At 39.2% G+C, this 21924-nt stretch overlaps 1 protein-coding gene across 1 annotated transcript; it reads left to right on the top strand.

The window, feature by feature from the left end:
* Nucleotides 1-13248: 13248 nt before the first annotated feature.
* Nucleotides 13249-19191, top strand: PLAU (plasminogen activator, urokinase; the record flags this gene model as incomplete). Its single annotated transcript, XM_084210140.1, has 10 exons — nt 13249-13332; nt 13931-13982; nt 14152-14256; nt 14789-14954; nt 15204-15289; nt 15409-15598; nt 16258-16412; nt 17321-17461; nt 18025-18173; nt 18997-19191. The coding sequence occupies exons 1-10, from the start codon at nt 13273-13275 to the stop codon at nt 19189-19191; spliced, it is 1299 nt and encodes a 432-aa protein (XP_084066266.1). The 5' UTR covers nt 13249-13272.
* Nucleotides 19192-21924: the final 2733 nt, after the last annotated feature.

The following is a 21924-nucleotide window of genomic DNA, read 5'->3' as shown; positions in this document are numbered from 1 at the left end:
GTTTCTTTTCTTTCTATGTCCTTTTTCAATGGCATGGCAAAGCATTTTGTTATGGATAGAATGAATAACAATTAATAAGAATGGACATCTTATTGATGAGGATATTTTTTCCTTATCAGGAAGTCATGATAGCTCCAACTTTCTGAGCATCAGAATTCCATATCTTTGACTGAACAACACTTTTAGAAAGAGACAAAACCAAAATGAGCAACTTAGGTCACTGTAATATTACAAATCTTTAAAACAAATAAATTACTAGTGGGGAAATTTTACATGGTACTATTATCAGAAATTGCAGAAATCAGCTCATAAATTCATTGCGAAGTCTCTGGTAAACACTGCTGATAAATATACTTGCCCTTATGATATGCAAACGGAAGACAGCAGCCTCTTCCTCTTGGTGATAGACTACTGACTACAAGTAGCCAAATGATTAATTCCTAGTGAGGATCAGTGAGTTTATCATGAGGTCATGCCTGCATGCCAGTCCAAACCACCTCAGCTGTGCATGGGACAGCAGAGCTGTTTCTGCAACCCTGCCAAGCCTAGGCACTCTCTACAGTTTTGTCACTCTCCTGCTATGATTTCCATTAGCAAAGGTTTTGGCAAGTTGTGCTTAGATGTTTGTCAAGTCCTAGGAATATGCATGAAATCAGGCTGATTAAGTAAGTAATAGATACTTCTGTTTAGATTTCTCATTGTTAGCCCAGCTCTAAGCTCTCCCTTGAGAGCTTATTGAAAATATATCTTACTACTTGCATGTCTGCCAAAGTAGCCAGTATTTCACATCTTCTTTAATGGGCAGTAAGTCACTTTTCCTTCTGAAAGATATTACTAGTGTCAAGCCTCAGTTAACTACTAGATTTCTGAAGAAGTTTGTCCAAAAGGAGAGTAGTGGAATGAGAAGGCAAGCCTAACCATTAATTGCTAAAATATTCCAATTTCTCTGAGATTTAGTGCTCAAGGAATTAGGACATTATTTTTGCCAGTAGAGTAACAGCACTGACACCCTATTCCATACCTGAATTACAAAAGAAAGAATCACTGGCAAACCCAAAAATTCAAACCAGAAATTCCCAGATCACCTAAGGCTGGCTGCATATGTGCCAGGCACTAAGAGTTGAACTAAATCTTTTGCATTTAATATAATTTTAGCTTATACAGGCAGCCCAAATAGATCACAGCATGCCCAATATACCTATACATCTGAAACTGCAGCTTCTAAGTATTTACTGTGGAATTTCCTATAGCCATAATCTAACATAGTGCTGCAAATGATTGCCCTGCTGTGAAATACAGGTTTCAGCAGAGATGAAATGACAATCATACTTTACAAGAACTCAGGAGTTAACTGTTTCCTTCAGACATTCATAGGATCTACCATTCTAGGGCTTTGAAATAAGAGGAACAGATAAGGACACACTCCTAATTGTTAATCACCTAAAAGAGGTGCTTACAAATACTTTTTTTTATCAAGAGCTAAAAAGAAAACACGAAGTTGAATTTCTGCTGCTCAGATTTTTGCCCCCTTCTTTTTCTAGAAAGTCATCTTTAAAAGAAGTGTTACCATTGTTTCAGAAGGTAATCTTCATGCCAGGATTCAGAGAACTACCTGTCAAATCAGAGGTTTCTCAGCACTTCTGATGAGTCACAGCTCCTGGGCTCTGCTAGCTCTAATAGCACTGGTCCAATGAACATCTGAAAAAATTGTCTTGTAAATGGGTCACACCAGATGTTGATGTATCTATTCTTATTTTCACTTAATGAAATTGCTGTAAATGCCCATGTCAATGGGCATTGGTTGTTGACAACCAAAAGCATAGCTTATACTATTTCTCTTGCCTTTTGAATTGTCAATACTACATACATATGTAGTAGAGCTTATATGTCTATTCTAACAGCTTAATAGGGTTTTTTTGAAGATGCTAAAGGGAAAGCTTGCTGTTGCCTAGCCTGAAGTTACTTACACAAATTGTTTCAATTTTTAGTACTTGATATATGCTTGCACAGACTTGAATGTCACATGCTTAGACTGCGGTTTTCTTATGTTCCTTAAATGATTGTGTCTTTCCTCTTGAGTATTTTGGCTTTGGTTTTTTTTTTTAGGAATCAGTCTCGCAGCTAGAGAGAAAATGTCATACATTCTATAGAAGTCAATGCACAGAAACAGAGAGGTCCAAGTGTGCCAAATTATCTTGCTTCAGAACTGAGAGCTGTGAAACTGTAACTGGGCAGCACTGGAAGTTTAATGAGTTTAATGAACCTCAGTTTGAGGAATGATCTCATGTTAATGTAGTGACATGCTTTGTGGTCAAAGAAAACACCTCTGCCTGGCACTGAATACTATTGTGGAATCACCTACTAATATATTACCATACTGTGAAAGACAAGATAAATGCCTTTTTCACTATGAATCACACAGGGGAAAGAATGAAAGGCAGAGGAATAGCAAATAACCACCTAAAACCATCTGAAACAAGTGACCTAGTAGCCTACATTACCTTTATTGGAATTTAGTGAAAATCATCACTCTTACCAGCTTAATTTCCATACGTATCAAACTTAGGCATGGAAACATTTTTAAAAAAGTTGCTTGACCTGGTTCAGAATGCCTAAAGTAGGTATTTGATGTCCTTACGTCCCATGAGAGCATCCCCTAAAAACATAAACAGGTCCTTTGGTATATTTGTAGAATCATTGCATTCAGTGCCTGCACTACAAACGCGCTTCCTTCTTGAGGCATATGAAGATATCTTCTAAGAGCAGGACCTTGACAAAAGAGCCAGCAGTAGCAGTACTCACTTTTTGCAGTTACCCTGAAAGGAAAGATTTGGATTCCAGGCTCTTGTCAGTCTAGGGCATGGATTTCTAGCTTTTCTGAAAAGGGTGGTCTAGGGCAAGAGTCAATCTCCACCGTTTTCTGATGAGACCCTGCAGAGAGCGAAACAGATCTGAGGCCCAAGAGACACTTCAATAACCAAGTAGCCTTCAGGAAAAGCTGTTCATTGGAACACACGTTCTACAGTGGGCTTTTTCCATAATTTTGTGCATATAAGAAAACAGTAATGAGTTATTACAGGCCAAATGCTGACCCCTGTTAGAGTAGTATAAAGATGCTATGGAGCAATTGAGCTTATGAACATGTGTTTCAAAGAGAGTTGACGTCTCTGGTTGAGTAGGTACTTTGGACCCATTCCATTGAAATGAACAGAAAATGAGCATCTACCTAAGCTATTTTTCTTTTAAATAATATTCAGTGCAGCTCAAGGTGAATTTAAGTAATATTCAGTATAGCATATTACAATAGCCTAGGATTTGTCCTGACATTCCTTACACCCACTGAGTAATGCTTATTCATAGAAGTAGTTCCATATAATGAATTGTATTACACAGACTATGTTAGAAATTTCCATTTATCTCAGGGGGATTCACATGGGCTACAAAAGCTTTCCTATTGGATGGCAACATGAATGTTCATCACCAGGTGCCATGAGGGAAAATCCAGTTCTTTCCTACACTAAGTCTTACCTTAACAATATCCCACTGCATACTTGCAACTCTTTCACATGGTGATCTCCTTAGAACTTACCAAATACAAACTTAGCAGTGGAGTTTCTCCTCCAACTCCAGTTTAGGCTTCCTCCAATCTTATTCTGTCCTTTACATGGAATCCAAACTATTCTCAAAGAACAACTGCTCAGAGGCAGAGTTCTGTCCTTGTTTTTCTGAGCTTCCTTCACACATCACAGCCCACATTCCACAATTCTCTTCTTCACTGAATCTCTCCATACTCTTCTAACACAACATTTTTTACTCTGAAAGGGCTCTCTTCTGGTTTCCTTTTTTTACACTTGGAAACACAAACTAATTTGCCATCTCTATGTGGGTGATGTTACATCTCTACTGCAAACTTTCTGTAAACTCTGTCAAAGAGTAAATTCAAACATCTTTCTGGTATTACCTTTTTGTAAGACATTTCATAAGATCTAACTCAGTTATAACAGAGCTCCATCTTTCTTAGTCCTTGTGGGTCCGAAACAGCCATCTTCTATTTTCTTTGGCTGTCATTGAAAGCAAAATAACTTTTCTGCTTGACAGAAGCCTTGAAAATTGCAATTATGTTTCTCTTGTCTGCACACAGACAAGCTCCTGCAAAGGCATCTCTTTGATCAAGTCATCCTGTATCCTATGCCTGCTTTTCACTGAGTCAACCATACATAACTTGTTTTCACTCTCAGAGCACCTCATGACCTATTCCCTCTAGGCCTATCCTCTCACACTCATCCTTTGGATGCTGAGTCCTCCTGAATAACTCATGTGGCCAACCTACATTGTCCACATAGTAATTTTTCTGATATGATGTCCATGGATAAGCATCTTTCCACTTTTTGCAAGTGACTTTTAACACTGCCTCTTCCCCCATCTTCCCGCTTCCCTTCCTATCTTTCTGATCATGACTACATCTTGCAGCCCAAGATGCTGAGCCTCACAGATTTATTAGCATGGAGTGTGCTCTCCACCTTGCCTTCATCTCCCCTGTAAATGATGGTCTCCCTCACTGCTTGGTTCATAGAAAGAAGCAAGCATACTCCTTACACTTCTTGGGGAACAATGAGAAGACACACTCCAAAAACTCCACATGACAGAGACTGTTGTATCTTGAGACATTTTTGTCAAAACCACACATGTTTCAGAAGAAAGAAAACATTCTAATTTCCAACTGTTCTAACCAAAATCACAGAATGGCATAAGTAGCAAGTAGGGCCAAGAAAAAGCCTTGGAGACAGAGGGGAGAGGCAGAAAGTAAGTATTTCTGTTTACTGGTAGAATACTCCTGCTGGTACTGATGATAGGTCACTCTTTGCCAGAACCTCCCTCTGGAAGACACCAAGAAGAAAAGAGGCCTATTTTGCAAATAAAACATATTTTTTAAAGTTTTGTTTTTCTGTTGGGCTTATGTTGGGCTTTTTCTTCATATTTTTGAGCTTTTTTTGTCCACCACATTTGTCCACAGAATCTGCAACTGCTATAGACAGGATAAAGGGAGTAAGCACAGCTTTCTTTAAAAGTGTATTTACTTAAAGCTTATAAACTTGAAACAACAATCAGCAAACAAAGATTAGGGAAAATAGCACAGTGTCCATAGTAGAAATAAGTTACAGGAAGTGAACTAAAAAAAAGGAAGAATGCAGCCAAAACATCCACAGGAGTGGTGGTGGGGGGAAGATAAGTACTATTATTAGAGCACCCGATATAGACACTATTATTACCCAAGAGTACCCAAGTTAATTCTGTTTCTCCTTTCTTCTCAGTACAGTTTCTTTATGAGCTTATGCAGGAAGAATGCAGTTATTCAACAGCACCCAGGAAGTAACTTATTTTTTCTCCTTAAAACTCTTTATCCCCTGAATTGTTCAATAGCTGTTCACTTACAAGTCTATTGAGACTGCCTGACACACCGGGCAGCACTGCTTTATGGGCTCTCTACCATTTTTTTTCATTTAATAACCTTTTCCTTCAACTATAAATTGACAGAGCTGCCATTTTCCCTCCAGAACTTCTTCTGAACAGTCCATTACTAATGTCATTAATATCAAGACATAAGAGTTATTCTTCCTGTATCTTGTATATATTTAGATAATTAATGCTTTAGAGGGAGTGGAATCCTAAAATGATCTTCCCAGGCAGCCTTTCACAGAGATGAACAGGGCCAGTTTTCTCTCCAGGGCTGTACTGCACAGGGGATTTAGGGTATGCTGCTTCCTTGGATACACCATCACTGGGACAGAGCTTGCAGAGGTCAATCCCCAGAATCTGGTTTCTTCCAAGATTTTAGCAAATCTTTTTTCTCCAGAAATATGCTAACTGGTATGCTTTCAGTTCGTTGGGTTTCCTGTGGAATGTGTATCTGATTGACTGATGCACTGCAGAAAAAATAGTCCGAAATCAGCTCTCCCTGTAAATTTTTAATGTTGGATTTCAATGTGCTATTCCAGACCAGTAAATGGCAGGGTAGAAAAAGGATTCCTTTGAAAAATATTCTACTTCAGGATTTAAGATCACCAAATGAAGCACAACTGAATCCCTAAAACCCCTTGTTAATTGTTTTCTGCCTTCTACTTTCAGACTCAGAAATCTTTTTTATGTTTCCCCCAGTGCTATCAGCACTTTGATTTCAACTACAGACAGGCTTAGACCCATACACAAACATGATTTTCAAGTACTTATGATCTGGATGCAAGATCCGTAGCTCAACTAATCTTTACATTTTAGATATTAGCTGCCTCAAATGAGCAATTTGATCAAATGTCAAAGAGATTGCTGATTTTCACAATCAATGAATTTTCATAAATGCTAAATGAGATGCAAACCATAGTTTAAAAGCAGGTGCACATCAAGCTGATGAAGAAACCCTCAGATGTGATCATCGCTGTTCTGAAAAATACCCGTATCCGGACAGCTCACTGAAACAACACATCATTGTATACAAGAAGAGCTCTCGTGTGGCAGCTGCTCCCTGGCAGGAACACGGGAGGCCGGTGGCCGGGGATTGCACAGGCGCTCAAGGTGACACTGCCTCGGGCAGAGATAAAGCCTGGCTGCTCCCCTGCCTGCAAAGCCACAAGCAGCGCCCACAGGCATCCCAGAGAGCCCAGTGGCCCTCAAGTGAGAATGCTCTGCTACTTCTGTGCACACAGATAACAGAGATAAGAGGAAAACCAGTAGGCAGCAAGGAAAAGGAAAGAAAAATTAAATAAAGAAACCTGAGTAGCTGAATTGTACCTAAAGGAAATGAGATCACCACTTGCTTCAGATTCCAACCACAAACAACTGACAAGTAATCAAGAGTCATTAAAGTACAAGAATTTTTATGAATCACATTCAACTTAAAATCAGCTACTCTGGAAATTCCTGGGACTCATACAAACAGTAATTTGAGAAAATAAGATTAAAAGAGTGAGCTTTATATTTTTAACTTTATGAATAGTGACAACATAACATTTGAAATCTAGTTGTTTACATTTCAAAATCTAATGGTTTATTCAGTAATTCCAGTTATTATCTCAAGAGTTTGAAGTAAACTGATTAAAAAATTTAACTTGGATAACATCAGAGAGAGAATACAAAATGTTTTACTGTAAAAGTACCCATGTTTTTCAAGATGAAGACAAAATAATCTAATTCAACCTTATACCGGAAAATTTCCCTTAAACTTGTAACACACTTTCTGACTGACTTAAAATCCTTTCTACCCTAATCACAAATTGACTGTAACCAAACATAGTTCGAGTTTGAAGCTACACTCCAATACTCAAAGCAATGGTAAAAATAGCTATTTTCTTTAAATTCTATATCCATGGCTGGGGCTACTTAATTCAATGACAAACTAATTTCTTTAACAAAACTGACAACAACGAGCCATTATTGTTATAGAGATGACAAGTCACGTCAATCTTTTTGCATGACTTCTAGGTGTTTTCTTAACTTTTGTATTCTTAATCACTAAGCAAATACTCACTGTGTGGTTTAACCCTGCTCTTTCATTTGAGATGACAGAGGTTTAAGCACACATAACTGCTTTTATGCAAATTTAAACTTCTCCGTTCATAATGTACCAAGAGTAGAGAGGACTTGAAATTCCCGTTGGCAAAGCACACATTCTACTAGTCAAAGGACTAATTCTGATGTTACTTATGCTGGATATAAACCAGAACACACACCACATGACCACCAGACTTCAGGCAATATAAAGCCTCAGGCCTAAATTTTCCTTGTAGAATAGCACTTCAGTAGCAGTTCTTGCTACTAATATTTATAGAGTTATTTAACTCCCTGGAAGTTCTAGCCTTTTGGGGTTTACTGATGGACCAGCAGAGTCAATGGATGGTATTTCTCTTGACTTTTACTATTTTATCATCAGCTGTGAAAATGCACACTGTAACCAATAATACCTCCACTGCAGCAACTTCTGCAGAACAATGCAAACCTCACAATCTCTTTCAGGACACCACCATGAGATAAAACCCTTGTATTTCTCTGAGGGTCAGTGTTCCCATCAGGTTGGAATGGAATGTTAACTTTCCTAAATTTGCTAAGTCAGGCTGGCTGATTAGTCCGAAACAGTCAAGTTACTTCAACAATAAATTAAAAGAATCAGCAAGATTTTTACTTGGAACTGAAAACTAAAACACAAAATCACAGTAACCCAAGAACTGTCTGGCTGTGGGTCTGATACTACTTGCTCTGATACTACTTGCTCTGACTTCTATTTTAGAGAAGTGCTATATGACTGCAGACTCAAATCCCCTTAGGAGCTCATAAGAGGTGTTTACATTTTATTTACTCTGTGATATAATCTAGGCGCACACAAGAGAAATATATAAAGCCCGATTATTAACAGCCCTGACTACAAAAATGAGCAAATGACTTGAGATTTTGTTAGTAGTTTTTTCTCATGTAGATGCTGTACTCCTACTAAGCAGGTAAAGTACCTTCTACAAGGTTGCTCTAGCACTTCCTTTACCACCTCTTTTTCTTCAGAAGTCTTTCCTCCTTCCATCCTGCCTACACCTCTGCCAAATTTTGGTAAGAGACCAAAGTGATGAAACCACAGACATGTAAAAGGAAAAGGAAATAAACTGTGGAAAGCACAATGTGGCTCTCAAAATACAAAACTTGTTCACGAGTCTGCACAAGTGTTTCTTAAGCTTCATGACTTCTCATAATCAGTATCTACTGAGCAAGTAAGTTCCACTTCCACTGAGAGTCTTGCAGTAGGCATTTAACTTTATTCACTGTTTTTCCCAAACAACTTTGCTTTTGAGTTATAAAGACCTGCTTTTCCTCTGTCCTATCACAGTCTTGTCCTGGACAGAAGACATGGCCTGTAACCAGGCCCTTCTAAACTCTTGAGACATGCAATGGAGAACAAATGCTGACCCTGAAGCTACTGAAAATCTCTTGGTAGCAGAACCGGTCCTGTTTCATCCCTCCCACTCCCTGAGCATGTGCATTTCCCATCTGTGCTGGCAAGTCCAGCTTTGAGGTCAGACGGAGGACATGGCAGAAGTGCCGTGCTACAGATTTTCCAAGGTCTCTGCCTTAAGGCAGGGCACGTGACAAGGTTCCAAGGATTTATTTCACCTGAAACTTCACTTCAGCTCTGGTTGTGCCAGCCATCAGCCAGCTCAGTGAATCTAGGTGCTGGAAATTATCTCATGCTTCCCTAAGAGTCATTTAATGATCATAGAGATAACACAGCTGTGAGGTTACTTGGAACACCAAAACAAACTTATTTGCAACTGGCTTGGATATCTTTCTACTAAACCACATTTTGAGTTCAGAGCAGTCCAGTGCCAGCTATAACTCATTTACCTATCTAGGTAGTACAAATATTTAGACCAAAGGAACTGGATAGCTTTAAAGCAGCACTGCAAACATGTCAGAATTTCTGATCCATAGCTGTCACCAGTCTGACTGAAAGACAGTGACACTGCAGCCCAAGCCACTTCTCCTTCTATAGGGGTCTTCTAGATGTACTTAAAAAGTGCAGTATTTCAGTAAAACCTGAGTATATGACACATGGCAGAAAAAGGGAGATTTAACTCTTGCTGTATCTTGTGTCAGAGTGAAGACAACAAAAGTTTTTGGTTCTTGGATTTGGAAAACAAGTATGAACCTACAAGTTTTAGGGAAAAATTAGGAACAAGGGGCATCTTCAAAGCTCGGTCAAAGGTTCAGGGAGAAGATAACTGATCACACTTCTCAGGAAACAAAAATATCAAAGAGGAAACAGTTGCTCTAGGGTTTTTTCCCAGAAGGATAGTTTGAGGAAGGCCTAGAGACTCTTCCTTGGGAGCACGGAGGAGGAAGGAGAGGTGCTGCCCAGGCCTGAGGAGCCTCCCTCTTCCTGCATCCAGGCTTTTCCCTGCTCTCCCTGCTGAATGAAACTATGACCTATTTCTTCATTTATTATGTGTAAAGTTGGTGCATTAAAATTAATTGAGTAAATGTTCCAGACTGCTTTTAAAATCTGGATTATTTCCTCCTCTGCAGAATAGATTCCTTAGGATAAGTTTAGTTGATAGCCACTCCTCTGAAATAAAGAGTGCCATGGGGATTCCATCCTTATATTTTCTGCTCTGTTTCTTAGAGGTCTAATTACTTGTGATGTTGACATATTAAGTCACCACAGAACGTGGGACACATTTCTATCCTGAAATTCAGAAGGCTTACTCCTTACCTACGCTCACTTATGGACTTCTGGCTAGAGCTGTTTCTCTTGACTCAGTTCCTGCCATTCAGTGAAGTAAACTCCATGTGCTTTCTGCAAACATGAGATCTGTTCTGATGTGAGCCTGAAGATCTGAAGGGGGTACTGTCCACCACAGACTTGTCAAAGATAGAAAATGGGAGGGAAGAAGAAAGCTGAACCATAGTCACACAAGTTGTTACATGGCAAATATAGAAAGGTAGTCTCCTTGAGCTCTGAACTGTCAAGTTATGAAAACATTTCTCTTGAGGGAATTTCAGGTCAACTACTTCTCTGACCTGACTTCTAAAGAAACTGCTCTTCATCAGCTTCATAGCCTGTGGACACCTACCTCACCTTAGTCACCTGCACTACCTGAAGCTAAAGCCTATGAATACACCCACAAATATTATGTACTGGTTTGCTGTTATTCACTGCATTGGTACAACATCACAGCATAATGTGAACAAAATCACATTTAAGTGGGCCAGGAAAGACTATCTATTGTGCTGGGTCTGCATTCTTAGACATCTGTCACTTCAAATTTCCATCCTCATCTTATGAAATGAGCTGCTTTGAATATTTCTTTGGGAGGCAGAAATTTTAAGAAAACCATGACCACTTTCTCACGAGTAGAAGATTGCTCAGGGCCAAGAGAGCATAAGTAATTTGGAGGAGATGAGTTTAGCACCTGCTGAAGCCCCGAGTCCTAACAGATTCCAGCTGGCATGAGAACTGCACCCTACTCGCCCCGATGTCCTGTGTTTCAGCTGAAAATAGCTCTCTGAAAACACAACCAGTGCTTCAAGTGCATTCTGACCCAATACTCCCTCCCAGCGGGCTGTGTTTTACCCACACCTGAAAGAGTTTAATCCTCTATTAGGTACTTGTGCTTCTCTCATTATGGGTAGCACCATATGAATAATACATCACATTTGCTTGTATCTCCATGCACGTTTCACAGTCACTCTATATTTGTTGCTAATGCGTGTATACACACATGTTATCATTGTTATCGTTCTGTCAAGTCTCCAGACATATTTCTAGTCATTCCTTTCATAGCTCTCACTCACATTTCTCTTTTGATTTTATAAAGGTCCCTAAGGAATTGCTGACTGCCGTGGAGAAGCCAAGGAGCCCCTTCCAGAAATCTTACCCCGTACAAAACTGTTTACTCGCCCTGACCGTACTCCTCTTCCCCGAAACTAAAAAACAGCATAAGAGATTTCCCCCTTGAGTCACCCCGCAGCTGTGTTCGCGGCGCGCTGGAGCGCCGAGGGCCGGAGCGGAGCCGCCCCAGGGCGGCAGCGCTGGCGGCCCCGCCCCGGCCCGGCCTTTATAGAGCCCGCAGCGGGCTGTGCCCCGGCAGCCGCCGCAGCTCCACCGCCCCGGCACCGCCGCCTCGCCGCCGGTAAGTGCCGTGCCTTTGCAAGCCGGTCGGCAGCTAAAGGCACCAGCGCCGCGTCTAAATCGATCGGGATGAAGCGATTGCTCTTGAAATTGCATTGAAATTAAAAAACAAAAAAAAGGTACTGCGGTGCAGTATCGCAGCTGCGGGGAAGGTCAGTTCTAGTTGCCACAGTATGTCCGAATTTTTAAAGGAATCAGCAGTACTGTTTATGGTGTGGAGGCTGGGTCTGAGAAACTAATTATAGTAGCAAAGAATAATTTACTTTTATTGCTGCTAAAAATGCTAAAAATAATTATCCATAATAATGTTTAAGGGAAGTATATCAGCTAAAATTTCATCTGAATCTGCAAAGCATGCACAGCCAAGTACCTGAGGCATGATTTGCCTTCTTGCTTTATGATACCTGCTTACCAGCAAAGGTTGCATCTGCATTAGCATTTTCATTTGTATTGTGGCTATCTTCCAAATTATTCTAGTGTACTTCTCTATACCCTGTGTTTTGGTCCACACCACTGTGTGTGTGAACTTAGCATGTGTTAGGAGTGCTCAGTAATGAGCTATAGAGTACTTGCACTCCATTTCTTCCAAATAAAGTAGAACTAAAAGGTGCAATCCACATATCAGCAGGCATTCAGTCTGCAGGACCAAACTGGAATTTGTCCAATATAGAAACCTGAAGCAGGTACACTGTACAGCTCAGTTCTGTACGTCCTCTTCTACTGCATTGTTTTTTGTTTTTTTTTTTTACTGATGTAAATATAGCTGAGATTGCCATGGAATCTTTTAAAAATCAAGTTTTACAGTTTTCTATAAGTGAGAATGCTTTAAAAAAATACTCCCACGACTTACATTGCAATTTAAAAACAGAAAAATACATGTGAGACTTTATTGTATCCCCATTTTTATTACAAGATAATTATTTGCCATTGGAAAGATTGCTATATGTGCTTGGCTACAAGATCCAGCTGCATATAAGAAGTTGAGACAGACTATGTTGTAAACCTCTAATACTGAAAATAAGTGAGGCAACATCGCCAGCAGACTTTCAAGAGTTGGCAGTGGTCAGAGGCACTCGGTCAGGTGGCCAGGTTTACCTAAGTGCTGAACAGCAGCAATATGCAGCTGATAACTACAGAGGGACTGAAAAATGGAGCTTTCTCTTTCATACCCTGAAGCTGCATGCTCAGTATTTTCGTTGAAGGTAGCAACAGTCAGTTAAATAGGTACAAACAGTTAGGCAGCAGCTAAATACATCTGCCAATTTCCAACTTTTAGTCCATACTGCAAAAATGGAGTATGGATTTTTCCAATTTCTGTTTCCCTGCTTCAATTGCACTCTTAAAAAAAATCTGGTTGTATTGCTGCCTGTGCAAAAAAAGCTTCAAAGTATAACCTCTAAGTTAATATATGGAAGTAATAAACAGATATCCTGCTGCAAGTAAAAGCTTAATTTTTCATCAGTTGTGTTGTAATTTATTCTGAAACCAGCTGAAGACAACAGAAGCAAGAAAGCTGGCACTGTAGGCTACAGCATGATACTAAATTTCTCTTTTATTTTCAGAATTAAATTATACAGATAGAAGAACAAAGGGAGAAGTTAACTAACAACATGAAGTTACTCATCTTCCTCACAATAACCTTGGGTGCACTTGTCACAGGACTAGAGTCTGTAAGTTTTAAGTATATCAAAGGCCTAATCTTATTTCATGGAAAAGGCATACCCAGCCTGCAAAGCAGAGGTGAAACCTTGAAAGACAGAACAAGAATCCATTGTTGAATAAATTTTCTGGCTTTCGTTCTATGGCCCAAATGTGAAGCACCAAGGTCAGCAGAATGGTTGGGCCAATTGATGAATGTTGCATCTTTATTGCACTCCTTGGTGGAGAGGGTGAGGTTTCCTTGCCTGTTTTAGGGACACTGACCATTAAGAGCTGCTTATGTTCCTACAGCATAAATAATTGCAATGTTGCTCGGACGCAGGGGCACAGATCAGTGGGGCTTTTCTGATCCTGGGGTGGTTTTTTTGGGTTTTTGGTGGTTTTTGTTTGCATGACATGGGATTAGTTTTCCTTCCCCATTCTGCTTTGCTTAATGAGAGCTTCACTTCTCATTCATATCCAGATTCCACAGAGCAGGTTCAGCAGGTAGCTACATCCATAAAACTAAGCTGTTGAAGGTATGCAGTAGGGAACAGAGTAGGGAAAAGATGGTCAAACCACATAAAAGGAACTGCCTCCTTAAAAATCATTTTTTTTCTTTTCCTGTAGGTTTATAGCTGGAAATACTACAAGCCATATAAACGCAGATCAGAACACAAGGGTAAGCATCTGCCTGTTCTATTTGAACCTAAAAAGAACTTATTATCCTGTACTTGTACAAGAAGAAAGACCCTTAATGATACTGAAACACCTAAAACTTAATCTTCAATTACATTTCATCTCCACATTCAAATGTTTTGCCTATAATTAGTGATGTCTTTGACTTACAGAATGCCCTTGTTTGAATGGAGGAACATGCATTACCTATTATCTCTTCAGTGGAATTGGTCGTTGCATATGTCCAGATGGATACATGGGGCTTCACTGTGAACTAGGTAGAGTATCTGTCTTCCTTAATGCTGACTAAATTAATTGGAAAGGTCTAAAAGATAGTCAAAGAATTAATATGAAATGCCAAGTGAAAGCATTACCCAGAGACATGACTGGATAGCCTTTAGCAGTTTGTGCTAACAGACTAAATGAGGAGAAGCAAGAAAATGCAAAATCAGGACCTCTAATTTCTTTGTCCCTGCCTCCTCACTAAGGTTGCTTACCTCAACCTTACTTTTAGTTTGGGGTGGAAAAAATGAACTAGTTTGTGGGTGGTCAGAAGCAGAAGAACTTATTAGACTGTGAAATTCACTTAAACTTTTAAAGAATTAATATGCATTCTTTAAAGAGTAAGATACTTGATGCTCAAAATCCACACAGAGCAAATTTAGTAACAGTATCTAGTCAATCTGGATTTTGCATCTGGTTTTGAGTGTAATGCAAGAACTTTTTTCCTCATTTGAAGCATTTGTCCATGTCTGTCACAGAACAATCATAAACAAGAGCATGCTGCTAATAAAATACTTATTTTCTCAGACACTGACAGCACATGCTATACTGGAAATGGGGAGGACTACAGAGGGATGGCAACAGAAGACAAATGTCTACCATGGAACTTGCCCTCTCTAATCAGGAGGGGTCGTTACCATGCTTACTCAGAGAATGCTTTGCAGCTTGGGCTGGGCAAACACAGCTACTGCAGGTAAGAAGAGCATAACTCATTTTGTGAAAACTTTTATTATCATAGCCCCAGAGATGCTCCACTGAGAAACACGTTTTTAAAAAAAATAACATTATTGACTATAAATATGTGGAATATGGGTTTCTGAAACATTATTTTCCCTGGCATATATTACAACAAAATACTTTTGTTTTTTCCAAAACACTTGGAATTTTAAAATACTATGCTTTTAAAATTGTATTTATGGAAAGAACACTTTTTATCTTTTAGAAACCCAAATGGAAGGAGCAGACCCTGGTGTTACACCAAAAGGGGATCTGTCATTCAAGAAACACCTTGCAACATAGAGAAGTGTGGTAAGTAATATTAGTTTCAACACAATTGGGGTTTTGTTTGTTTTTTAAATTTTATTTTTAATAGCACAAGTTTGAAGTTTATTTGTAAGAACACCTGAATGAAAGTTTTATTTTCACAGGGCCTACGTGTGGTCAAAGGAGCATCAGCAAGATGTTCAAAATTGTTGGTGGAAAGCAGGCAGAGATTGAGTCTCAGCCTTGGATAGCAAGCATCTTCCAAATCAGAAGGGGCATGGAGTTCTTCCTGTGTGGTGGCAGCCTCATCGACCCTTGCTGGGTGCTCACAGCAGCACACTGCTTCATCACTCCGTAAGTTTCCAATTCCATGGGCTACTTAGTTGACACTTTCTTCAACTGATTTCTTGGTGTGATGTTCCCTGAGCAGCCCTTTGGAATGCACCACAATAAGAATGGTCTTGCTTTGTTCAGTCAAAGGAACAGCAAAAGAAACATTAAGCTTCTGGGAGCCCACATCTAGCAGAATGAACTAGCAAGATGTGGACAGTTGGGTGGGATGCAATCTAAATAATTCAGTGTATATTGGTGCCAGGATTTCATTTTTACCTCAGCCCTTCCCCAAACTTAATAATTGTACTGATGATGATGAGCTGTGTAATACATCTATGGCTGTTTTTTTGGTTTTTTGGGTTTTTTTTTTTTACTTTTCTATGGAAAGCTGATCCTCTTGGCATCCTGCAGGGGATTTTTAAGGCCAATGCCTTTCATTTGTAGCATCTAGTTAGATATTCAGACATTTTGAAGCATGCCTATCTCAATCCCTTCAAATGGAAAACTGGGATGCTTTTCTTCAGAATATTGGATCAACGATCAACTTTCAAAGTGAACTAAAGTTCACTTTTTAAAATCAGCATTAAAATAAATATGAAACAGAAGTGGGACTGGATCTCAGCTGTTGACCTTACTTCCAGAAATCAGTAGTCTTCATTGATCTCTCTACTCTCACTCAGGTCAAGACCACCAACAGACAAATCTGCCTACAAAGTCTTCCTTGGAAAGTCCATACTGAATGCTACTGATGATAAAGAACAAGTATTCATGGTTGATGAGATCATCTCTCACCCTGACTTTACAGATGAGACAGGTGGCAATGAGAATGATATTGGTAAGTGTTGTCTTAATGTAAGCCTTTAAAACACTGGGATAGGTGAAGGCTGCATCTAAAAGTAGAACCAGAGATGGGAAGAAGGGGAGAACAGGAACAGTCTGGAAACTGTGCTTACAGTTTTTGCACTTGTTCAGTTTTGATTGTGGTACATATCAGATGCATTACCTGGCAAGTAGTCTCTGGACCTGTGGAAGACATGGATTTTCCATAAGCACTGGTGGCAGCATTGCATTTCTGCCATTTCATTATGTGTCCTGAAGATCAGACACTATGTATAGTAAAAGATGAAAAAAATGCATGCATAATAGGTTTCATCATATAGCATGGGAATGCCATATTGGCTACCTCATTAGCTCAAGGTTATCCTGAATTAAATCAGACTTTCATAAAAGTCTGGGTTTCACAAGCCTGTTCCTAAAGCAACTGTGTCAGAGATGGGTTTTTGCAACTTGAACAGACCAGACTTTTCACTCTTGCACTTCACATTTAGAACTCTACCACCCCTTCCATATTCTTACTGTTGCTGAAGTAAAGAAGATAGAATAATATCTTTGTAAGCCACTCAGGATGGTGGGTACCACCCTCTACATCCAGTCAGAAGATTGGTCTTTCAAAACATCTAATGATACTCTTGCAGAAGACTCTTCTGCCTGAGCTATCAGCCCCTGTCTTTTGAGGAAGCAAGTTTAAGTTGGAACATTTGTCAATTTTAGTGTTAGGAAACTAATGTTGTTGTTATTAAGTAATGACTCATTCCAAAAGCAATGAGGGGAGCTGTGTGTAACCAGAACTAAATATAATCACGGCTATTCCCATTAACTGTACCAAGTACTGCTATTGTCAGGACTTGAGGGGAAAAATTTACTTTACAAATCTAACTGTATCTTTTCTGACTTGGTTCATAGCTTTGTTAAGGATAAGGACAACTTCTGGACAGTGTGCAGTAGAATCCAAGTATGTCAAAACAGTCTGCTTGCCAGAGAGGAACCTTTACTTAAAAGATAATACACACTGTGAAATAGCTGGCTATGGAAAAAAAGATTTCTGTAAGTAAATGACTTCTCTCACCAAAATTGGTCTTTGAGAGTAGTGGGAATGTGATTTTTATACCAGGATCTGTGAAGTATTAAAAAATTTAATTAAGAAATTAAAATTTCTATTGTATGTATTCCATGTGCATCTCTTGAAGATGACCTTTGCTATCATCTTCTCTAGTTGTCTATGGCATTTCCTATCTGATGCTTCTCTCTCTCATCAACCATACAAAGTAAGGCAAGATATAAACCACAATTTTTATCATTCCTGATGTGATGAGGAGCAGAAAAAAAAAGGGATTGCATTTGTGCAGAATTTCCATCAAAAATTATTAAACTCTTTCCCTCTAAAAACTCAACTTTATATTTTGCATTTGGATTGTTTGTTTTTCTCTTTGAAACTTTTTTATGAACAGTAAAAGCAAACAAATACTGCATAAGGTGGAAGTAAGAACATTAGTGGGAAATTGGAATGGTTATGCTAATTTAAGTGCAGAAATTGTGTAATGGGGGGTTTCTTGCTGCTTTTTATTTCTTGGAGAGTAAAAATAATGAAATACTTTTTGTTTTTGCAGATGACATCTTCTATGCTCAAAGACTGATGTCAGCTACTGTGAGCTTAATATCACAGAGAAAATGCAAATATGAATACTATGACAATATTAGACTTACTGACAACATGGTCTGTGCTGGGGATCCCACATGGCAGATTGATGCCTGCAAGGTAAAGTTGGTTTGTTTTTTTTCCTATATTTCAAATGCATGTCCGCTACTATATGGATCTGTTGGCCGCATCTTGTAATTCTACTAGTCACAAGAGTCTCTAATGTAACTAGAAATTAGCATGTCAAGTGGAGTTGATCTGTCATGTGGCCACATATCTGGAATAAAGCTGGAATGTAGAATTAGGTTTTACTCCCTCCAGGCACCTCCAAAGGAGGGCAAGAAGTGCAGTATCTTAGTTACTGTTTTTCCTCAAGGCCTTATTTCAATCTATTCAAGCAATAGCTGATAGATATCCATCAGAGCTATATAGCAACTGCTCTAATCTCAGCTTGCAGATTAACTATAGCTTTGCAAGAGTAGATTACAGGGGACACTAAGCTCCTCCAGGTTCCTCAAAACTACATTTATTTCCCTGCACCTTACTGGGCAGAGTGACCACGGGAGCTGCTGAAAAGAACAAGCATACTGAAATGTAAAAGTACCTTATGGACAGGGAGACAGTTGATTCAGTGATGAAGAAGAGGGCATATTGGCCTTGACCTTGTATCGCTAATGTCTGTGCTTATAAACTTAGGATGGGGATGGAGGGTTGTTTTCAGAGGTAACTATTCTCCTGGTATCCTGAGAGAGGGAACTAGAGACCTCAGCTTTAGAGACTGTTTTTCTAGAGTTAAGCAAGCTAGTGAGGACCTATGAGTTAAAGCTTGGATCTTTGAGAACATTGCTTAGATGGAACAGTAGGTTTGGCATCTGCTGTGACTTGAACAATCACAGCCTCCATCTGCAGAAAATGACCTAATATGTTCTCTTTCTGTTGTCAGGGAGATTCCGGTGGCCCCATGGTCTGTGAGCACAATGGCAGGATGATACTTTATGGGATTGTCAGCTGGGGAGATGGCTGTGCAAAGGAAAACAAGCCGGGTGTTTACACCAGAGTTACTCAATACCTTAACTGGATTGATTACAGCATGAACGGGTTAGCTGCCAAGAGTCGTTTTCTTCCTGAACCAAAGTGAGCTGTTTTTGACAGCTGGACTGAAATGAACAAAATTTTGCCTATACTGACAACAGGACAGTGAAGACCTGAATGTCATAAGAGGCTTTCATTTTGAATGCTTGTGTGGTCAGTCACTCACATCAGTGTTCCTGAGGCATGAGGCAGAGAGAGGGTTGATACATTATCTTACTACTCTGAATTACCTGGAAACCACTCAGTGGGAAGCTAAAATATTTAACATTTAAATGAGTATTCCCATGCATGATACTGTGCATAGCAAGTTAGCTGTCTTCTTCATTTATGAACCAGCACTTGCTCTGGAAATATTGATACAGTTTCAACTTACTTAACTCAAGTATTCGTTTTATACATGACCTGAGTCTACAATCTCCCCTCATTGTACTGGATAATACTAAGTCTCAAGACTCACAAACTAAGCCTGTTAAGACCAGTACTGAGAGAGTGATCAGACTTGGCATCAAAAAGTTGGGGGAAAATAAAGTAGTAGCTGAGTCAGCATTACAAATTGTTAATGTATTTAACTTAAGAATTGTGCTGCAAGGGGGCAAATTAGAAACTTGCTGGACTTCCAAGTCACATGTGAAGGTGTCTGTGTCCCCTGGAAAGTCTGATTATGCAACCTCTACATCTACCTATACACCCTGGAGAAGATTTAAGAACTTGGCATTTGTGAAATGCAGCAGGCATCAAAAGTCAGAAATTTATTTCCATTCATTTAACTGATATTATATGGAAGTGATTTTTTTTTTTCCTCCAAGACATATTCTGGGTTTATTTTTAAACTTGTCTTTGTTTTGTAGATTTGAATTATTTGTATGAGGGCTGGAACCTCAAGCTTTATTTAAGTTATTTTTACTGTGCTTAACTTATTGTTTGTATTATGGATGTTAACTATCATTAAAAAAACCTTCTTCTTATGTGTGTTTCTCTTCTCTGGAAAATAGAAGGGTGACTCAAAAGGGAATTGTCATTCTAAGTTCTAATCTGACTGTAATCTTTGTTTGTAAAACATAAATAGTAGTGAAGGATTTGATCTGCATAAGCTAAATTCTCTTTTTCCAAAAAAGCACCTGGGTGTCTGTGAAAGGCTATTGCAGCTGTAGCTTCATGTAGTCTGGGTACATGAACCTTGCACACTGGTGATGGAATGATGGGAAGAAGAACCTTGATGAAGTCAGTCCTTAAGACTCAAGACTCAACTAGGTAATATCTCCACTCTTTGTAGTGCTGTTATTGTCATGTGCCCTTAGACTTCAGTCCCCTCTCTATAAAAGGTGTGGGACACTTCCCTTTTCCCACAGATCTGCCTGGCTCTGAGCTGTCAGGAGTGAGAGTTGACAACTCTGTGACTGTACTGTGACTAATGCCCTGATAGCCCAGTGGTGGACAGGGACACCAAGCACTAATGAAACGTGAAATGATTACTGACACTGCTGGGTTGCAAACTGTTAGGCAATACAGTTTGTGGTTGGGATCTGCAAATAAATTTATTAGTGGAGTTTACCACTGCGTGTGGTAAAGCTATTTGGGGCAAGTTTGTGGACTCGTGATTCAAGTTTGTGCAGAGAGTTGGTTACAATTGCATTGTTTCTGGAGTTAGAGATCTCATGTGAGATGGGAAACTAGAGAGTGTGAGAAGAAAAATACCTCTAAACTGCATCTTTTGACAGCAACTACCAGGACAGCTTGACTAGTGCTGGCAGAGAATGCTTCATTCCTAAAGTAAGCAATGCCAATACAGTTTTAGACAAAAATATTCTAGGTTTTAAGCATGTCTTTTTCTTACTTCACTATCCCTCTTTAATACTTATCAAAATACTTAAATCAGTGAATCTTCAACTGGTGGAGAATATAAATACCTTTATGGCCATTGCATATGATTTTCATTGCAATGAACAGCACAGTTATTATCAATTTCTCTAGGCTTTTTCTATGCAGAGATATAAGTTAAATTTCAAGTTATTTCCATAATTATGAATATAAGTAAGAATGAAAAAGGAGTGAAAAATAAAATTTGCATTTAGGTGTCCTTTAGTCTGAAGTCTAGGGAACTCTAGGTAAAGTATAAATAAAGACAGGTTCTTGAAAGCAGAGAGCATTTAGATGCTGTTTGGGTGTGCATCTTATTTGTTTAGTTTATATTGGATAAGTTACTCTATAAAAAATTAAATTTTTAGAAAAACATACACCTCTGCTCTGGCTGCTATACCATTTTATATAGTCTCCTTCAATGTTCTTTGCATAATTTTGGCCCCACTGCTACAGTATCAGCTGCCTGGCTAGTTATCAGAGCCTGAAAAAATGAAGGGCAAAGATGAGAGCACAGTTTTACAAAACTTCCTCTTCCTGCAATAGAATCCATGGGAAATACTCTCTTTCCATGTTGAGGTGCTGGTGAAGATGGAAACCGCCCAGAGAACTGTGCATAGAGGCTGGCAAACACCCCCTGCAGAATGACAAGAGCTCAACTAGAAAGAGAATGATTTTGGAAGATATTTGATATCTGCTGGGTACAAACATACATGCATGACAAAATTTGGTATCCTAAAGCTACTCTTAGTTAATGTGGTTCATTGACTTCAGGTATTTGCTGGCACTAGAGAGGAACAGATTAGGAGTCCAACAAGTATTTAGAAGCAGCTCAGAGGTGGGCATCAGCCCAAGTGAAGAGATCATACTTTCAGAAGCCTTAGAAGCATGACTAACATGATCTCAAGTTCCTACTTATCTT

Source organism: Fringilla coelebs, assembly GCF_963513975.1.
Source record: "Fringilla coelebs genome assembly, chromosome: 8".
Lineage (NCBI taxonomy): Eukaryota > Metazoa > Chordata > Aves > Passeriformes > Fringillidae > Fringilla > Fringilla coelebs.
Note: the sequence above shows the minus strand (reverse complement) of the source record. Positions and strands in the feature narration are given on the sequence as shown.